Source organism: Oncorhynchus mykiss, chromosome 2 (genome assembly GCF_057628025.1).
Source record: "Oncorhynchus mykiss isolate SJ-2025 chromosome 2, ASM5762802v1, whole genome shotgun sequence".
NCBI classification, from domain to species: Eukaryota; Metazoa; Chordata; class Actinopteri; order Salmoniformes; family Salmonidae; genus Oncorhynchus; species Oncorhynchus mykiss.
This window is the reverse complement of record NC_143023.1, coordinates 91,701,271-91,719,398: the sequence shown is the minus strand read 5'-3', so window position 1 is coordinate 91,719,398 and position 18,128 is coordinate 91,701,271. Positions and strand designations below refer to the sequence as shown.

Sequence of the window (18,128 nt, the reverse complement as noted above, 5' to 3'; positions counted from 1 at the left end):
ATTTGCACATCTAGAGGCCTTAACAAAAGCTTCCAAACTGGCAGCGACTACAGAGCAACACAGACCTGAAGGACATGGCAAAATGCTCAACCATTTAAGTTTTAGGTCTTGATGCCACTCAAATCTGTCCCCTATACATTTTAAATGTCATGGGGCACTATAACCACATATGAGTTAAATTGGTACAGCATTCTCACTCATGGGTGCAACAAATATAGGCTCTTACAAGGCACGCCTCAAAACATGTTAATGAGACAGAAACAGCAATACCATTCACCCACTAATGGTCAAAAGGTTTTTGGCGCTCCAAAGATACTGTTTTCTGTGGGATGGAATTACAGTACCATTCGAAATACAGCACTTTTCCCAAAATGCACTATAATATACAGTATGCTGAAGTAACAAGTAATTTTTTTTACTGTTGATAATACCTAAAAGGACTGTATAAATTACAGTATTCCATTACAGTGTATTACATGTATTTTCTAATTTGTGTTTTGCAGTATAACACAACTGCCATCACTGTGTCATTTTGTGTCACTGGAGAAGCTGGACATCAGAGACAACTGCCTCTTAGGTAATGGTTTATTATTTTTTTAAATGTAACTTTTGATGTCCCAAAAACTTTTGATCCAAATATTTCAGTTGTCATGTTGTTATTTCATTTACATACTGTAGTTTCATGCTATTCCATTCATATTATTCTGCTATGTGCCTCTCTATGTGAGTGAGAGGGAGCATTTTAAGTGTGGATCTATGGTAATACCTATGTCTACGATATGCATAATGTCACACATCTGGGGAATGCGATGCACCTCCATCCAGTAAATGTCAGGGGATCCAGCAGTAGATAAAGATACAGTCTCCATAACAAGATCAGGTACCAGCGATAGTGATATATAGACAGGGAAAACTATAAGCTCAGGCCTCTGCTGCTCTGCCTCTGTGCGATGTAAAACCATAAGCTCAGGCCTCTGCTGCTCTGCCTCTGTGCGATGTAAAACCATAAGCTCAGGCCTCTGCTGCTCTGCCTGACTGTTGTAGAGCTGCAGAACCTGTGTGAGAGTCTGCAGGGATGTCCACTCCTCCGAGAGGTCCATCTCACTGGGAATCCCCTTCAGCAAGAGTCCATGTGGAGGTAGGGCAAGCCCAATGAGAAACACAAAATATGTGAATATGTATGAGCGACAAGCCCTGGGTTGCATGCACCAGTGGAAGAAAGCAATGTTGTCATACACACATCACCTTATACGGTAACACTGTACTTGGACGCTGCATCATAACAGGTACATAACAGTGGAGGCTGTTGAGGGGAGAACGGCTCATAATAATGGCCGTAACGGAGCAAATGGAATGGCATCAAACATCTGGAAACCATGCGTTTGATGTATTTGATACCATTCCACTAATTCCGCTCCAGTTATTACCACGAGCCGTTCTCCCCAATTAACGCTCCACCAATCTCCTGTGGTCATATAATGCATTCCCAGTCATCAACATTGCAACGATTAGTTGAAAAATGTAATTAAAATGGTTTTAAAATGGATGTTTAGAGAGACAGACAGACACAATTAACTTCTCTAGCTTTGTTCTGGAATATCCCTGCTGGGGCGGATGTGAGAAGTTAGGTTACATACCAACGGGAATACCAAGTCACTGCCATTTCATATAATCCCTCCTGTCGCAGAACGTGAGCCCAGTCTGGAGGAGGATGTTGGCTGTGGTGACTAAGGTAGAATAAACATTCCACCAGAACACAAGTGCTTCCTGTCCACATCCCAGGATTAGCCTAGCAATCTGGGAATGCTATTGGATTAGCCAACGAGCCAGCGATATCCGCACCGCCGCACCGCGCAACCTCTGTAGCACTGAGTGTCAGTAGTTCCCAAAATATTTATTCAACGGAAAAATCTATTAAGTATTCAATATCAATTTGCTCATTCACTTACAGTGCCAAAACATTTTCCTCATGTACATTTAAGTGGGGGGTCCAAATGAGTTGATATGAAAAATGTGTGCTAGCTAGAGCACTTAACTTCAATTACCGGTAGTCTAGCTAGATTTCATCGTTTCGGCATTACACGTGGTCATTAGTGGTCTTAACAGTTTATGACCGACAAACCATGCTTAACTTTTATGAAGTGTGAAATTACAAATATATTTTTTTAAATGTTAAGGTCCGTCTAGTCATAGCATTAGCCTAAAAGATGATGCTTGGATCTCTCAAGAACTGTTACGACAGGATTTAATAATACCAGTAGCCTACTACCCTTACCTCGCCCAAGTCATGTAAAAAACGTGCCACTGAGCACTTAAAAGAACTACAATTTTATTTTTCACTACCTCTACTGTATATCTGAATAGTTATTCTAATCAACCAGTAGTAGTACTGTACACCACATTATGCATTCTATCTACATACATTTTTGCAGTCGGCACCCACCCAGACATATGGGTTTCTATTACCTGGGGTGCCCCACCGTTAGCCGCAATGGAGAATAAATATTCCCAATGAACTTTACCTAACCTCCAATGCCAACAGTGGAATTAGCCCCCTGTATTTCCCCACTCTCCCCCTGGCCCTTTCATCGCAGTCCAGCGATAACACCGACTCAACTAAAGCACCAAATGGAGATTGCTAAGAAATACACTTCCAGCAGCCCTGAGCCAGGAGAAGAAGATAGCACTCTGCCTGATTAATCAGACCTCTTTTAAAAGCCTGTGTTTTCAAGGAAGTCTTCACTAAATGAAATATATAGAGCCAGGTTGGTTTAGGTTCGAAACGGAGAGGGACAAAGACGGATAGGATGGAGGGAAGGACGCAGCTGGAGAGCCTAGCTAGGACCAGGATGGAACATTGTATTGTTAGAGAGAGAAGGAGCTGCATGTCCACGGCTCTGGGCTCCGCTTAGTAAATACATTTATTCAAATGAGCCAAGAAGGTCAAATTGTTCAGCATTCTGACATATTTTAAGCTAATTTCCTGAGTTCTTTCATTGGAACCTTGTACGTTAAACACAAATAACCAATGGCACGTAATTGCAAAGCATGTCTTTTTCCACCCAAAAACATTTAGCCATGAAAGGCATTGTGTATGCCCACCTCACGTCAATGAGCTCATGTGAGGATCAAGGCTTTATTATGGTTTATGCTTTGTTACAAGAGGGTCCGGTCGGCCAGACGACAAGCCTGTAGGGCTGGAATCTAATCCTTGTTTGTGTGTGTGTGTGTGAGAGAGAGATATGAGAGTGTGAGAGAGAGAGAGTGAGAGAAAGAGAGGGGTGAGGTGGGGCTCATCAAAACCCCATTACTCTGACAGTGTACTGCACAACCTGTGACCTAGAGTCATGTTTGTGGCACAGTACAGGTAGTTCAGCGGGTTCTTGCCCCAACATCATTCTTAAGGATCTTTTAAGCCAGATTTGCGCCTGATGTTGATAAACTAAACTAAAGGCTCTCATCCTTTTGGCACATTTTGTATTGGATTTAGGCTCATATTGACAACAACAGCGCCTGTGGTAAAATGACCAGAAGCAAATACTAACCAAACATTTATTGTGAACATAAATTGCTTTAGGTTAGTAGTAGTTGTTGTTTATAAGTACACTTTCACATTTAAACATTTCATAAAGACTAATAATTACAGATTAGTTACAGATAAAGATTTGTCATATCACAGAAAACATTCATACTGTATAAATGTACTCTATTTGTAAATTGTCACGGCTCAGTAATACTGTATGCGTTTCCTAATGTGTTTCTTTCTACATTTTCACATTGGCATCGATCGACCACATTTGGCCATGCAGTTTGCTTTGGAGACCATTTTCTCTGCTGGCAAATTTTTTGGGATTCCTCAGCTTGCACATCCTTAGCCTCAGGCCGGTGTTACCGCTCTCTCCCATAGACACACAGCTCAGCAGCCATCCCCCTCACAGCACAGCCAGGCCACCATCAGCTGCTTCAGCTTAAGGGCCGTGTCCCAAATGGCACCCTATTCCCTATGTAGTGCACTACTTTTGACCAGTGCACTACATAGGGAATAGGGTGCCATTTGGGATACATTGGATACAACTTAAGTCACTCACTCTTTTAGTGGTTGAGAAAAAAAGGAAAATAACAACAAAAACAAAGAAAACCAGAGCCTGAAGCCCAGTCTTTAGTCTCAAAGTCTTTCATCTGCAGCTCAACATGTCATCACATTCTTCTGCTTTGAGAAAATCAAGACTCTAACCAAACTTCTTGTTTCGCATGGAGGAAAATGACTTTGATTCTGCTGGGCCTGAAATGTCAAACTCGTTTTAGGATTTTATCCCTGTTCGCTCTCTCAAGGTGGTGTATCTACTCTGCCTAAGGACTTCTCTGACAAACTGTTGGATACAACAAGCTGAGGCTCTCCACTGGCACATCATAGTACACTTTAGACATCCGAGTTGGGGGCAAATCAATTTGAACTGAAAATGGGTTGACCCTTTACATTTTTTATATGGAGAGCACTTTACATGACAGGGCCTAAAACGTATGTGTTTATTACATTGGAGTTACATGCTGGTATAGTTACTGTGTTGAGATTTTTAAAATACATTTACTGACTGCAATTGTCACCCTAAATAGTTGTAGACTTTTTTGAGTATTGGCCCTGAGTATAGGCCCTGACTTTTTGAAATGCTACCAAGTAGCATGAACCCTAGTATGGTATTCTATAGCCTCCAGCGATGATCTTTATTGATTAACCCACCATGTTATCTTCCACAGGTCCAGTCTGCAGAGGGCTGTGCCGGGTCTACAGGCCATAGACGGGCAGCCTGTCGGCTCCTCTCCAGCGCTCCCTGGCCCTGGTCTAGTCACGGCCCTGCTGCCTCAGAACAGCTTTCTAGCCTTCTGTCAGGCACAGCTCCAGCAGCTCCACACACTGCAGCACAGCCACACGGCACAACTCAGGTTCATGCAGCTTACTACAGACTCTCGACAGCTTTTCTGCTGGACAGCTCAGCTTACACATATGCTGTAGGATAGCAACATCATACAGACAAACTCTAACCTGCATATTAGTATTATTAGCATAACTGATACACAGGGTGTCCAAAGCTGAAAGGCAATGTTTAGCTGTTTTTGTAAGTAGTTTGAGGACACTAGTCTTAACTAACACCCCTAAACAGACCAGACCACCAACATATAGACCAGTGGTCAACCCTCAGCTCAACTTTCTGACCTCACCATAATTATGTTTCACAAAAGATGAAACGCAGTGGTGTCTAGTAGTATGGGTGAGACCAAGGAGTCCCATGGCTCGGGGGGGACCACAGTGCGCTCCTCTCCACCCCTGTCCATGCTCCATGCACCCCCTCTGGGCGTTGGACAATGGGCCTTTCTGGGGGCAGGGCAGGGACCACCGCAGCCAGTTAACCCCTGGCTCAAGTCTCGACCCAGGGCCAGACAAGGTCTAGAGAGGTGAAGAGTCTGGCTGTGGCTCAGGCCTGTCTAGTAAAGCTGGTAAAATGATGTAGACATCCTGGGGTTTACCCTGCTGTGTAAAGTTTTACAACACTGCCGAGAGAAATTAAAGGTATTTCATCTGAAATGTCCTTACTTTCTCTATAAGTTTCTATGTGTATGGACAGTGTATCTGTAGTGTTACATTGCCGTCCTTATTTCACATAGTGTAAATGGGGTCGAAGTACCTTTCTGAATGAATCCCAGTTAGTTTCCATTAAAATGTGTCATTCCAGTTCCATCATGTGCTTGAACTGCTGTAGCTAGTAGCCCCAGGACAGCAGGTATTTGACTTCCCCTCATATAACTGCCCTCCACACGTCCCATTTCACTCTGCCAAAACAATATGAACTTCATTGTTTAATAGCATAAATTATTATTTATCCAACCTTAAATTGAACTTTTAAGATAGAAAACAGTGTATATTTTCTTACCGACTATTCACCGTTTTCCTTTGCTGTTATACACCTTCCGCTCGACCCAGTGGTGAACTGGCAGGTACGAGGAGGAGAAATCGAGGTCACTGTCTATATGGTCACCCTCTTTACCCCCCTTCTAGCTGAATAGCAGGGGCATTGTGAAGGCAAGGCTTGTTCAGGCTAGTGGGCAGGCCGTGTAGGTTCGTATACTGTGTACCCAGTAGCCATGAGGAGCCCTGAGGGTCTTAGATAGATTGGGGGAAGCGGATCCAAGCGTTGCTAATAGACTCGTTAAGTTTCCATTGAGGTGGCTTTGTACCAACTTAATCCCCTCTATGAAAGAGACATTATATGGGATTACAGAACTGACACCCATAGACCCTCTGTGAAGGCAAGCCTGTTGCAGACCAAAAGTAAGCCATTTTTTCAATGCAGATACAAGGTGATCAAATATGAAAAAGGTGTTGTTGTTTTTGTAGGTATTCATCAGACATTTGTATCTACGTTAGCCATTGCTTATCTAGTAGGCCTCGTATGAGAGAGGACGGAATGTATGTTACACAACCTAGAACAACATCCAATGTTATGTGATCTTCATATGAACGTGTGCATATGTTTGTGTGTGCGCAGCGGTGCTCTCCCTCCCCTGGATGCTCTGAGGCTCTCCCTCCAGCTCCATGATGAAGCTGTACAGCTGGCTGAGGAGCACAGATACGCTCACGAATATGGAGACACCAGCATCACCGACAAACAAGATGACAGTCACAGGAGTGACACCGCCAGGGTTAGCAGGATCCCTGCCGAAAAGTTCGATGTAGAGGGTATGGACAGACATGGTGGTGTCATGAACAGGAAGCAACCTGAAAATAAGTCCTTTGGAAGTGGAAACACAAACACCTGGCCACATGTGGTTCCCCTCATCAGCCCAGCCAATGACAACAGTGAAAAGCAGCCTCACCCCCCAGCATACAGATCATTCAGCAGTCTAGGGACTGTGTCCACTAGGCCCGAGTTGAAGCCAGCAACGCCAGCTAGTTACACAAGTTCCAGCTCTACCTTCTCCGAGGAAAAAACGTCCCATGCCACTGCCAAGCCCAGCAGTTCACCCTTCCCCAAAGATCACATCAAGCTGGACCTCAAAAAGTAAAGTGTTCCCTCACTCATGAATTCTTTCATAGTTTCTCTACTTTTATTAGTTTCTGCCAATGAGCATTTGTCATCATTAGAGTGTCCTCCAGTTGATCGATGTTGAACATCATATTCACTCTGACACACAGTCATCATTAAGAAGGCTGTATCTTTGATATAAGCTTGTTCGAGACAGGCTGGATTCCTCTTCTGTAGTCTCTGCAAGCCAGATGTTTGGACAGAAATAAATGTGTGTTCTGCATCCTAAATGGCAACCTATGTACCATAGGGAATAGGGTGCTATTTCAGACGCACCCATGGTCAAAGAGATTGAGGGTATGATATCATTATGTATCTCTTTTTGTGTCTTTTTTCGGAGCAGCATGGCAGCTGTGGTGATCCAGTGCCACTGGAGAGGACACAGAGGACGTCAGAGGATCCAGCTGCGTCCACCTCCAGGAGAGGAGCAAGGAGGAAGAAGAGGAAGAGAGAGGGGAAGAGTAGACACAGGACCCAGCCATACTGGGTCAGAGCAGAGCCGTCTGGAACCAGATTACGCTGCCACTGCCATCCAGGTAAGTCAGGGTCACAGGAAACTTTTAGTGACTTCCTGGAACTCTTTATCATAACTATTAGACTGGCCATGCTGACAGGTTTTTGAAACGGTTCTATGGAAATACATGACTGTCTACTCAGAAATCGTTGTCTTGCTTCGATCAATACCACAAATAGATAGTTTGAGTTGATCAGTTTTTATAGAAATGTAATTTCTCATTTGTCATAGAGGTCCAGTAACATGTTTCTGAGAATATATATTTTTTATTAATAATAAAGACATCATATGTCCAGATCTTATATGATATTGAGGCTTAATTTGGTTATCGTATGATTCAACAGATCAAACATTCTACCTGACACTTCTCTTGAAATGTCCCCTCTCCTCTCTCTCCCCTTTTCTCCTCCTCTCCCCTCTCTCTCTCTCTCCCCTTTTCTCCTCCTCTCCCATCCCTCTCTCCCCTCTCCCTCTCTCTCTCTCTCTCTCTCCCCTTTTCTCCTCCTCTCCCATCCCTCTCTCCCCTCTCTCTCCCTCTCTCTCTCTCTCTCTCTCTCCCCTTTTTTCCTCCTCTCCCATCCCTCTCTCCTCTCTCTCTCTCTCTCTCCCTCTGTACTTGATGGGCCCTTGAGGAGTCTTTGGCAGTGGGGGGATAAAATGATTAATCAAATTCCAGAGATTTGCAGTAGTGGGAGCGGTGAGGATTCCAGATTCCAGCACCGCTCACTTTGTGAAGTCATCCCTTTGGGAATTCTGAGGATTTAGAACCCTCGCTGGCGCTCCATTTGTCTCCTAGCGCCCAAGTCACATAGAGTTCAAACAGCAGATCACTCAGCAATTAAACAGAGGTTAACATGTTTTATCTTCCTAATGGGATAACACACAATATTTAACTTTCTCTGTGATTCATGGCTCTTCCTCTGGTACCTTCGTTCCTCCAGGCGGTTTGGAGAGGCTTCACCCTGAGGAGGAGGCTGGCTGCTGCTCTGGCCCAGGCTCGGGGCTTCAACCCCGGGGATCACGAGGCCTTCGAGGAGGTGAACGTGGATGAATTTGTCTTTGATGAGGTAAGCAGTAGGTACAAACTTTACAGACTGACTCTCTCTGGGTTGACTGGTCTGAACCTCAACCCCCCTATCAAGTTGACCTTGCCCCCCAGAAAAATGGAGAGCGGCACGTTTCCCCTTTCCCCTAGTCCTCTCACTCATCTACTCGGCTATTCCCTGGGGATTAGGATTATTAAAGAACACTGCCCATTATACTGAGGCCAGGGGAAACTGGAAGATTCTACATGATAAATGGCATTTTAGCTCTTCTTTCATCATCCACAAGTTCACTTGCCCTCTGTCCTCTTCAAATGCCATCCACTTGAGAATGTGTCTATGTAGTGTGTGTGTGTGTGTGTGTGTGTGTGTGTGTGTGTGTGTGTGTGTGTGTGTGTGTTTGTTCGCGTGTGTGCGTGCATGCGTGAAGCACTCATCTCAAATATTTAAACATAACAAAACCTCTATCACATGATGATCTGCTGTTTACTTTAAAATCACTTCACCACCAAACCCTTGGAGGGAATAGAAAAACCTTGATGTCTAGTGCGGTAGTCTGTTAATGTTGTTGTGTCACGCTAAAGGTGATTCTCATCTCCTTTGGCTTGTAAATAGATGGCACTAGAGAGAGACTGGATGATGACTTCGCTGCTGTCTGACGATTCACCTCCCAAAACCCTCCTTCATCCTCCTCCGTTCCCAGACCAGCTGCTTGGTCCAAAGGTAACACACAGCACTGAACCCCCACCCCCAAAAAAGAAAAAAGTCCTCCAGGACCCACCACAGCGCTCACTGATTAATCCTCAAATGTATTACCTTGAAAAACACAATTACTTTTAGGAGGCCTGAAATACCCTATGCATCATCAGCAGATGTCATTTTTCACACGAGCCAGGGCCCTTTTTCTTTCCTTAGATATCTCTCCCTGGCTCTTTGCTTTGGATGAGTGTTGCAGGCAGGACTCACCTTAGCTAGCCGCTCTGCTTGGCGCTCGCTGAAGGGGGGCAGCTGCCTCCACGCCAGCCAGGCCTTAATGTTTTAACACTAGCTAACGTGATCTCCAAAGGGGTGGATAAACTATTTCAACACTTTACCACTTCGACAGAGAGGAGGGAGAGGGTTTTAAAATGTTTTTAAGACTACTTAAGTTGTGACTTTGACTTTAGGGTCTTCTGGGAATGGAAACGCTGGATCTTAATGAACCCTCTGTAATTCCTATTCTCATTTAGACTATTTAGAAAAGGGCAAACTTCTGGAAGGTTGTGTTTTAGGTGTTCGACCCTCACATTTCCTGTTAATTAGGGGAAGCACTGGGCTTGCTCCCATAGTGCCAGGGTCAATAATAGTCTGTTCTTCATGATTAGCTGACGATCACTCCTTTTACCATTACGAAACATTAAGAACACCTTAACACATTTCTTCTTTGATATAATGCTACAGTACATGATAACAACCTTCTCTCTTCTGACTGTGTATTTCAGCGTCCTCTGAATCTTCCAAATGCCAACCAGCAGACCAGCCCACCTGTTCTTCTGTGGAAGCCCAAGCAGGCCTGGATGGGTGGGGAGAGAGCAGAGCCTGCTGAGCATAGAGTTTCCCTTGACAGCATCAGCAGGTAGGAAACTGATTGAGCCATCATGGCTGACACATTTTAATCTAGGTAGTTCTCACAAAGCCAACATGGATGCCGCAAGTGAAGGCTTGATTCCTTACTAATCACCAATGAAAGTTCCTTCATAAACTATTGTTTCCAAATAGGATCAAGATTGAGAGTGTTTTTATCTCCAATTTATTTCAGAACTAAATCTCCTGTCTCTGCGTCAGGGCTCAGTGGTCTTTCTGAGAGATCTCCTGCTTCTGTGTCAGGGCTCAGTGGTCTTTCTGAGAGATCTCCTGCTTCTGTGTCAGGGCTCGGTGGTCTTTCTGAGAGATCAGAGAAGATTCTGGAGGAGTGGTAAGTAGAGTTGCAAAGAGGGGGAATATTTTGGGTACATTTCTGCCAAATTTAGAACAAAATCCCCAACTCTGTCCTGTATGCTGTACCCTAATGGGACAAAAGCTGTTTGTCACTGTCAGTGTGTGAGTGTTGTAGTGAGGATGTTTTAGATTCAGCGTGTGACATGTGTGTCATTGTCTCCCCAGGGGGTTCAGAGACAGCCACACTGCTCTGATGATGCTGAAGAGAGCTCAGAAGATGAAGTCTAAGAAGCAGAGGCAGAGAAAACTATTGGGTCTGCATAAATCTGTTGAAGTTTATTTAAATTTGGAACCTATTTACTATTTAAAGATGTCCAACTGGCTTGAGCAACTATTACTGAACCAAACCCCCCTAGAACCTTCCTCGTCTAGGCTCTCCTTTCTCCTCTATTTTTTTAAACTATATTGCCACGCTAGCAGCAGTGAGCCTTTCCTGCTTGTGTATGTTAATCAGCTGTAACAGACAGCAGAGGTAACAGAGGTCTGGCCCTGTCATCTCCTATTGGCCCCAGTCAGAGAGCCCTTACAGGAAATTAACCAAACCAACTGGTGGCTTTCCCTTCCCTTAGTTCCAACCAACCAGACGCTCTCTCCGAGCCATCGTCCCGGAGACGATTTTCATTACTCTGCATGGGTTACCGCGGCTAAACCGAAATGTGACCTCACCTCAAACACTGGTCGGTCGTCGGGTCGGTAGTAGTGCCACGTCCAAGTAGAGTAGACAGACAGAGTGAGGCTGGTCGTTGATCAGGATTGTTAGAGCATGACTGTACAGTACCAGAGCGCTAGATCCAGTTATCTTTCTCTCTGTCTGCCACACAGGCTTGTTTCAACTGTCATCTGCCCAAATAGGGAATGCATAGTGTTAGGCTCTCTGCATGTCATGAAGGGTCTCTGCTGTGAGTTTATCCAGAACCCAAAGGTTATTTTCTGGATGCTGTGGGTTTAATGTTAGACTCTCTCTCTCTCTCTCTTTCTCTCATTCTCTCTCTTTCGCTCTCATTTTGTCTCTCTCTCTCATTCTATCTCTATGTCTCTCTCTCTCTCTTTCTTTCTTCTAGACCCAACTGTACGCCTGGCCCTTTTCAGGAACCATAGCAACCAGCATGCCCCTATGGAAGCACCAAAGAAGCCCTCTCCAGAGAGGAAAGACTACATTAAAGGTAGGACTCAGACAACACTAGACACAACCATAATATAGTCTTATCACATTACTGAGCTGAGGCAAACCTAGCCCAGCCAACTGTACTGTGTATTACCATGCATTTAGGCTACCTCATTAACCTTAAATGAGATGGTGACAATTTTTACCTATTTTTTTTTTGATCAAAATGTACTTGATGCAGCATACTTCAATCCCACACAAATGTATACTGCAGCTCATAGAGCCATGCTTATGTATGTGCGTGTTTTAGTGCTTTCAATATAAGACTTTACTATCTGGAGGAAGTAAGTACGACTGCTTCGTGTATTAAATAGAAACGCTTAGAGATTACGGACCGGTGACCAAATTGAAGGCACATGAACGGTGGTAAATAGTGGGACATGAAGTAGTTTGGGATGACAGATGATAAACAAGATGATTGTGTTTCAGCAGGGCTTTGTAGATGACTTGAAGTGTGAAATTGAGTTAAGTACTGGGGAGGTAGGGCACTGAGGGGTTCCAGACTGAACAAACTGAAGGCCTCTTGTCTTAGACATAAATCGTTTTGTGAGGGGTAGTAGTAGTCTCTTGGTTTGGGTGAGTTGGTTGGTTGGTGGGTTTGTTGGGGTAGTGAGGCTAGGAGGGTGAGTTGGTTGGTTTGTTGGGGTAGTGAGGCTAGGAGGGTGAGTTGGTTTGTTGGGGTAGTGAGGCTAGGAGGGTGAGTTGGTTTGTTAAGGTAGCGAGGCTAGGTGGGTGAGTTGGTTTGTTTGGGAAGGGAGGCTAGATGGGTGAGTTGGTTTGTTGGGGAAGGGAGGCTAGATGGGTGAGTTGGTTTGTTTGGGAAGGGAGGCTAGATGGGTGAGTTGGTTTGTTGGGGAAGGGAGGCTAGATGGGTGAGTTGGTTTGTTGGGGAAGGGAGGCTAGGTGGGTGAGTTGGTTTGTTTGGGAAGGGAGGCTAGATGGGTGAGTTGGTTTGTTGGGGAAGTGAGGATAGATGGGTGAGTTGGTTTGTTGGGGAAGGGAGGCTAGATGGGTGAGTTGGTTTGTTTGGGAAGGGAGGCTAGATGGGTGAGTTGGTTTGTTGGGGAAGGGAGGCTAGGTGGGTGAGTTGGTTTGTTTGTTTAGACTCTGTATGTACTTCTCTCTCCCTCCATGCACCATCTGACCACACAGACCAGTGCCCACACAGACCAGTTTAACAATACAGATAGGTCCAAAAAGAGAGAGGGGAAATATTTTCTCCTCCTTTCATGAAACACTTTGCGGCAGCTCCCCGGCCCTGCTCCCCTCTCTCCGGGTATGTAAGCCGATACCCATTTCAAGTGGGTTACTCATGTCCAGCACATCCACACAAAGAGCCTGGATAAAATAAACACGCCGCGTCGGATATCTCGGAAAGAATCTGTCATGGGTTTGGGGCTAATCACCTCCAGAAGGGGCTTGACTCGAAGCCTGAAACGTAAGCCCCTGCCGGGGAGCTCCGGCTGGGCTGGCTGGCTGAGCCCGGGGCGCTAGCTTGGGATGGATCTGAGGGGGTGCTTTCCACAGGTCAGCACCAGGGGAGGCAGAGGAGAGGGGAGGCAACCCAGCACAGGCCAGCCAGCCGATGGAGAGAGACTCAGAAATCCCACTGACCTAGAGCCAGACCCCGGCCAGCACGCCTGTACTCCAGCCGCACAACGGCCCAGCCCAGGCCCCCGTAAAAAGGCAGCGGGAGCTGCTCCAGTCCAGAACCCCAGTGGGTTTGGGTTACGCTTTTTACAGGGTTCCCCTAAGTCAGATCAGAAACCCAATGAGGAGGTGGGGAGGGGGAGATGGGGTGAGGAGGGGCATGGGGAGGAGGTTGGAACGGGGTAGTCAACTCCCAAATCCAAGGCTGTGTTTGAAATGGCCCTTTATTTCCTATATAGTGCACTACTTTTGACTTTTGACCAGGGCCCTGGAAAATGTTGTAGCAGTGTGTGTACTGTAGATGGCCTGATAATTTCAGTTCTGGTGAGTTTTTAAAAGGACATTCTACTCAAATGTATGAAAATAAATGATGATGACACCATTTAAAATATGTCTAAACCCTGTCCTTCGGGACCCTGTCCTTCAAAGATAATTCGTAAAAATCTAAATAACTTCACAGATCTTCATTGTAAAGGGTTTAAACAGTTTCCCATGCTTGTTCAATGAACCATAAACAATTAATGAACATGCACCTGTGGAACGGTCATAAAAGAACCACTAACAGCTTATATACGGTAGGTAATTAAGGTCACAGTTATGAAAACTTAGGACACTAAAGAAGCCTTTCTACTGACTCTGAAAAACACCAAAAGAAAGATGCCCATGGTCCCTGCTCATCTGCGTGAACGTGCCTTAGGCATGCTGCAAGGAGGCTTGAGGACTGCAGATGTGGCCAGGGCAATAAATTGCAATGTCCATACTGTGAAGAGCCTATGACAGCACTACAGGGAGACAGGACGGACAGCTGATTGTCCTCGCAGTGGCAGACCACGTGTAACAACACCTGCACAGGATCGGTACATCCGAACATCACACCTGCGGGACAGGTACAGGATGGCAACAACAACTGCCCGAGTTACACCAGGAACGCACAATCCCTCCATCAGTTCTCAGACTATGCACAATAGGCTGAGAGAGGCTGGACTGAGGGCTTGTAGGCCTGTTGTAAGGCAGGTCCTCACCAGACATCACTGGCAACAACGTCTCCTATGGACACAAACCCACCGTCGCTGGACCAGACAGGACTGGCAAAAAGTGCTCTTCATGACGAGTTGTGGTTTTGTCTCACCAGGGGTGATAGTCAGATTTGCGTTTATTGTCGAAGGAATGAGCGTTACACGAGGCCTGTACTCTGGAGCGGGATCGATTTGGAGGTGGAGGGTCCATCATAGTCTGGGGCGGTGTGTCACAGCATCATCGGACTGAGCTTGTTGTCATTGCAGGCAATCTCAACGCTGTGCGTTACAGGGAAGACATCCTCCTCCCTCATGTGGTACCCTTCCTGCAGGCTCATCCTGACATGACCCTCTAGCATGACAATGCCACCAGCCATACTGCTCGTTCTGTGTGTGATTTCCTGCAAGACAGGAATGTCAGTGTTCTGCCATGGCAAGCGAAGAGCCTGGATCTCAATCCCATTAAGCACGTCTGGGACCTGTTGGATCGGAGGGTGAGGGCTAGGGCCATTCCCCCCAGAAATGGCTGGGAACTTGCAGGTGCCTAGGTGGAAGAATGGAGGTTAGCATCTCACAGCAAGATTTGGCAAATCTGGTGCAGTCCATGAGGAGGAGATGCACTGCAGTACTTAATGCAGCTGTTGGCCACACCAGATACTGACTGTTACTTTTGATTTTGACCCCCTCTTTGTTCAGGGACACATTATTCAATTTATGTTATTCACATGTCTGTGGAACTTGTTCAGTTTATGTCTCAGTTGTTGAATCTTGTTATGTTCAAACATATATTTACACATGTTAAGTTTGCTGAAAATAAACGCAGATGACAGTGAGAGGACGTTTCTTTTTTTGCTGAGTTTACCTCCATAAATAAGCCCAATAGCATATTGGTAAAATGATTTGTTACATTTAGCACCACTCTCCCCTATGCAATCACAGTGAATTGCGGAGCAGCAACGTGCTTAACCATACCCCTACAAAATAATCTGAGTTTAAACTAGAGATATCTGTTTTTTTGCATGGACTGCATCTCAATCCACTACATCCGCCTATGGCGGCTTCCCGCATCTGATGGGGAAAGTGGCTGAGCTACAGCGGTGTTTGTCAGACCACCAGTCTGTAGCTATGACCACTCTATGGAAAGATGAGACTCTCACGAATACGATGGTGCTCTACGACTCCCCACAAGCACCACGGGACTCGTCTGAAATCGGTACTGTCAATGTGCCAACTTCTGCCTGTAGCTTCCGAACTGTTTTGGCTACAAACTAATGTGACCCCACTGTGGAAAGGGGAGATTCTCACGAACATGATGGTGTTCACCATTTTGCCCGACAAGTGTCACTGGACTCGTCTGAAGGCATCCGGCACCCGTTTAAAAAATGAATGGAAGTATGGTGGTAGTTTTGTGCCTACCCAAAAAAGGGGTTAAATATGTGTAAAAAAAATATATATAAATATATATATATATTTCCTGAGCATTCTTATACCTCCTAGATATAGGACAGATATTTCAAAACCTTATTCCTTATTATTTATTTTGCCATTTATGAATGTGTTATTCAATGCGTTTCTATGGGCTATAGTAGTAAAGGCCAAATTCAATATTGTATATATCTTTTTTATACCTAAAGGGGTCCTAAAATTTGAAATCAAATAGCTAAATGATTCATGGTATGACCATCTTAAAACAATTCCATATGTCAGCTTAGACAACTCAGTTTAGACTCTTAAGAATTAAAATGGTGCAGTTCACACATATTTAGGAGTTGAGAAAAAAGTAAATTAGGAATGGAAAGCTGGAATCCTCCTCTTTTTAACAAAGGCCATTAAAACTGTTGTTTTTCCCACAATTACAAGAATTGTTGTGCATTGACTGCTTGTCAGAATGCATTTCTCTATGACACTCCTAACATGAATGTTGTGCATTGATTGCTTGTCAGAATGCATTTCTCTATGGCACTCCTAACATGAATGTTGTGCATTGACTGCTTGTCAGAATGCATTTCTCTATGACACTCCTAACATGAATGTTGTGCATTGACTGCTTGTCAGAATGCATTTCTCTATGCCACTCCTAACATGAATGTTGTGCATTGACTGCTTGTCAGAATGCATGTCTCTATGAGGCAGCAGGTAGCCTAGTGGTTAGAGCGTTGGACTTATAACCGGAAGTTTGCTACATTGAATCCCCGAGCTGACAAGGTAAAAATCTGTTGTTCTGCACCTGAACAAGGCAGTTAACCCACTGCTCATAGGCTGTCATTGTAAATAAAAATGTGTTCTTAACTGACTTGCTTAGTTAAATAAAGGTTAAATAAATAAAAAATTACATGAATGTTGAGTGCCGTAGGGAATATTTCTCTCACATAGGCTAGAACAAACAATAAGCAGACTAGATGAATAGATAAACTATTCTACTCTGGGGTAGTCATATGTTTCTATTCATTACTAGTTTTGTTTGCAGAGGAAACGTAAATGTGGACTGTTCTAGCGTCTTCCAAGTGCTCCTCGTCAGAGGAAATGTAAATGTGGACTGTTCTAGCGTCTTCCAAGTGCTCCTCGGCAGAGGAAATGTAAATGTGGACTGTTCTAGCGTCTTCCAAGTGCTCCTCGTCAGAGGAAACGTAAATGTGGACTGTTCTAGCGTCTTCCAAGTGCTCCTCGTCAGAGGAAACGTAAATGTGGACTGTTCTAGCGTCTTCCAAGTGCTCCTCGTCAGCGTCTTCAAAGTGCTCCCCGGCAGAGGAAACGTACATGTGGACTGTTCTAGCGTCTTTCAAGTGCTCCTCGTCAGAGGAAACGTACATGTGGACTGTTCTAGCGTCTTCGAAGTGCTCCTCGTTAGAGGAAACGTAAATGTGGACTGTTCTAGCGTCTTCAAAGTGCTCCTCAGCAGAGGAAATGTAAATGTGGACTGTTCTAGCGTCTTCAAAGTGCTCCTCGTCAGAGGCGCTCTTTCCTGTTCCATATTTTTTTTGCCGTGGCACAGCGCACACATATAAATGACTGCAGCGGAAACACTGGTATAGTGAATAAGGTGCCATTTTGGACACACGCCAAGTCATTGACCCTGTACTTTATCAGCTGATGTGTTGCGCTCTGCAAGGTACAGCCTGTTTGATGAATGATCAGGACCAGGGAGGAGGAAAGATGCTGGGAACGATAGTGGAAATATGGTTGCAATGCAATAGGCAGTCAGGGTTTGGACGGCCTGGAGGTGTGGGTTATAGCTGCCTGTTGGTTCGGTGCTTATCCAAAGTTCTGACACGCTTGACAGGGAATTTAGCATCTGAATTTAGCATCGGGGTGAAGGAATCTTGAAATAATTCACCTGCACTTCAAACTATACAGAAATGATGATATAACAATGTCATATTTAACGTTACTTCAACCATGTCTAATCGTTTAGTAACTTGTTTATTGGGTGTGTACCTGACTGTTACCTCAGTGATTGAAGTCCCCACATCAAGCACTCATAATGAACAATTAGATGGAAGTAACCTATTAGTTTGAACTTGTATCTCTCTTTGTTTTCTTTGTAGATTTGATACTGTTGCATATAGATAAATAACACAGACTTAAGTGATAAGGATTGTTGTTTTAGTTTCACAAATCACAATAATATCATTCTGAATATATAAACAACACAATTGAACAAACAAAACAAGTGAACGGCTCCTA

General features: G+C 44.7%; 1 protein-coding gene across 1 annotated transcript in view; it reads left to right on the top strand.

Moving 5' to 3' along the window:
• The window catches only part of lrriq1 (leucine-rich repeats and IQ motif containing 1), a 49,768-nt gene that overhangs the window by 16,645 nt on the left and 14,995 nt on the right, over window positions 1-18,128 (top strand). The window contains exons 13-23 of the mRNA XM_021580318.3: window positions 504-577; window positions 1,045-1,138; window positions 4,756-4,941; window positions 6,543-7,055; window positions 7,423-7,615; window positions 8,535-8,660; window positions 9,252-9,359; window positions 10,118-10,251; window positions 10,435-10,590; window positions 10,779-10,867; window positions 11,675-11,776. Coding sequence (XP_021435993.3) covers window positions 504-577; window positions 1,045-1,138; window positions 4,756-4,941; window positions 6,543-7,055; window positions 7,423-7,615; window positions 8,535-8,660; window positions 9,252-9,359; window positions 10,118-10,251; window positions 10,435-10,590; window positions 10,779-10,867; window positions 11,675-11,776 — 1,775 coding nt within the window. The remainder of the gene's footprint in view (window positions 1-503; window positions 578-1,044; window positions 1,139-4,755; window positions 4,942-6,542; window positions 7,056-7,422; window positions 7,616-8,534; window positions 8,661-9,251; window positions 9,360-10,117; window positions 10,252-10,434; window positions 10,591-10,778; window positions 10,868-11,674; window positions 11,777-18,128) is intronic.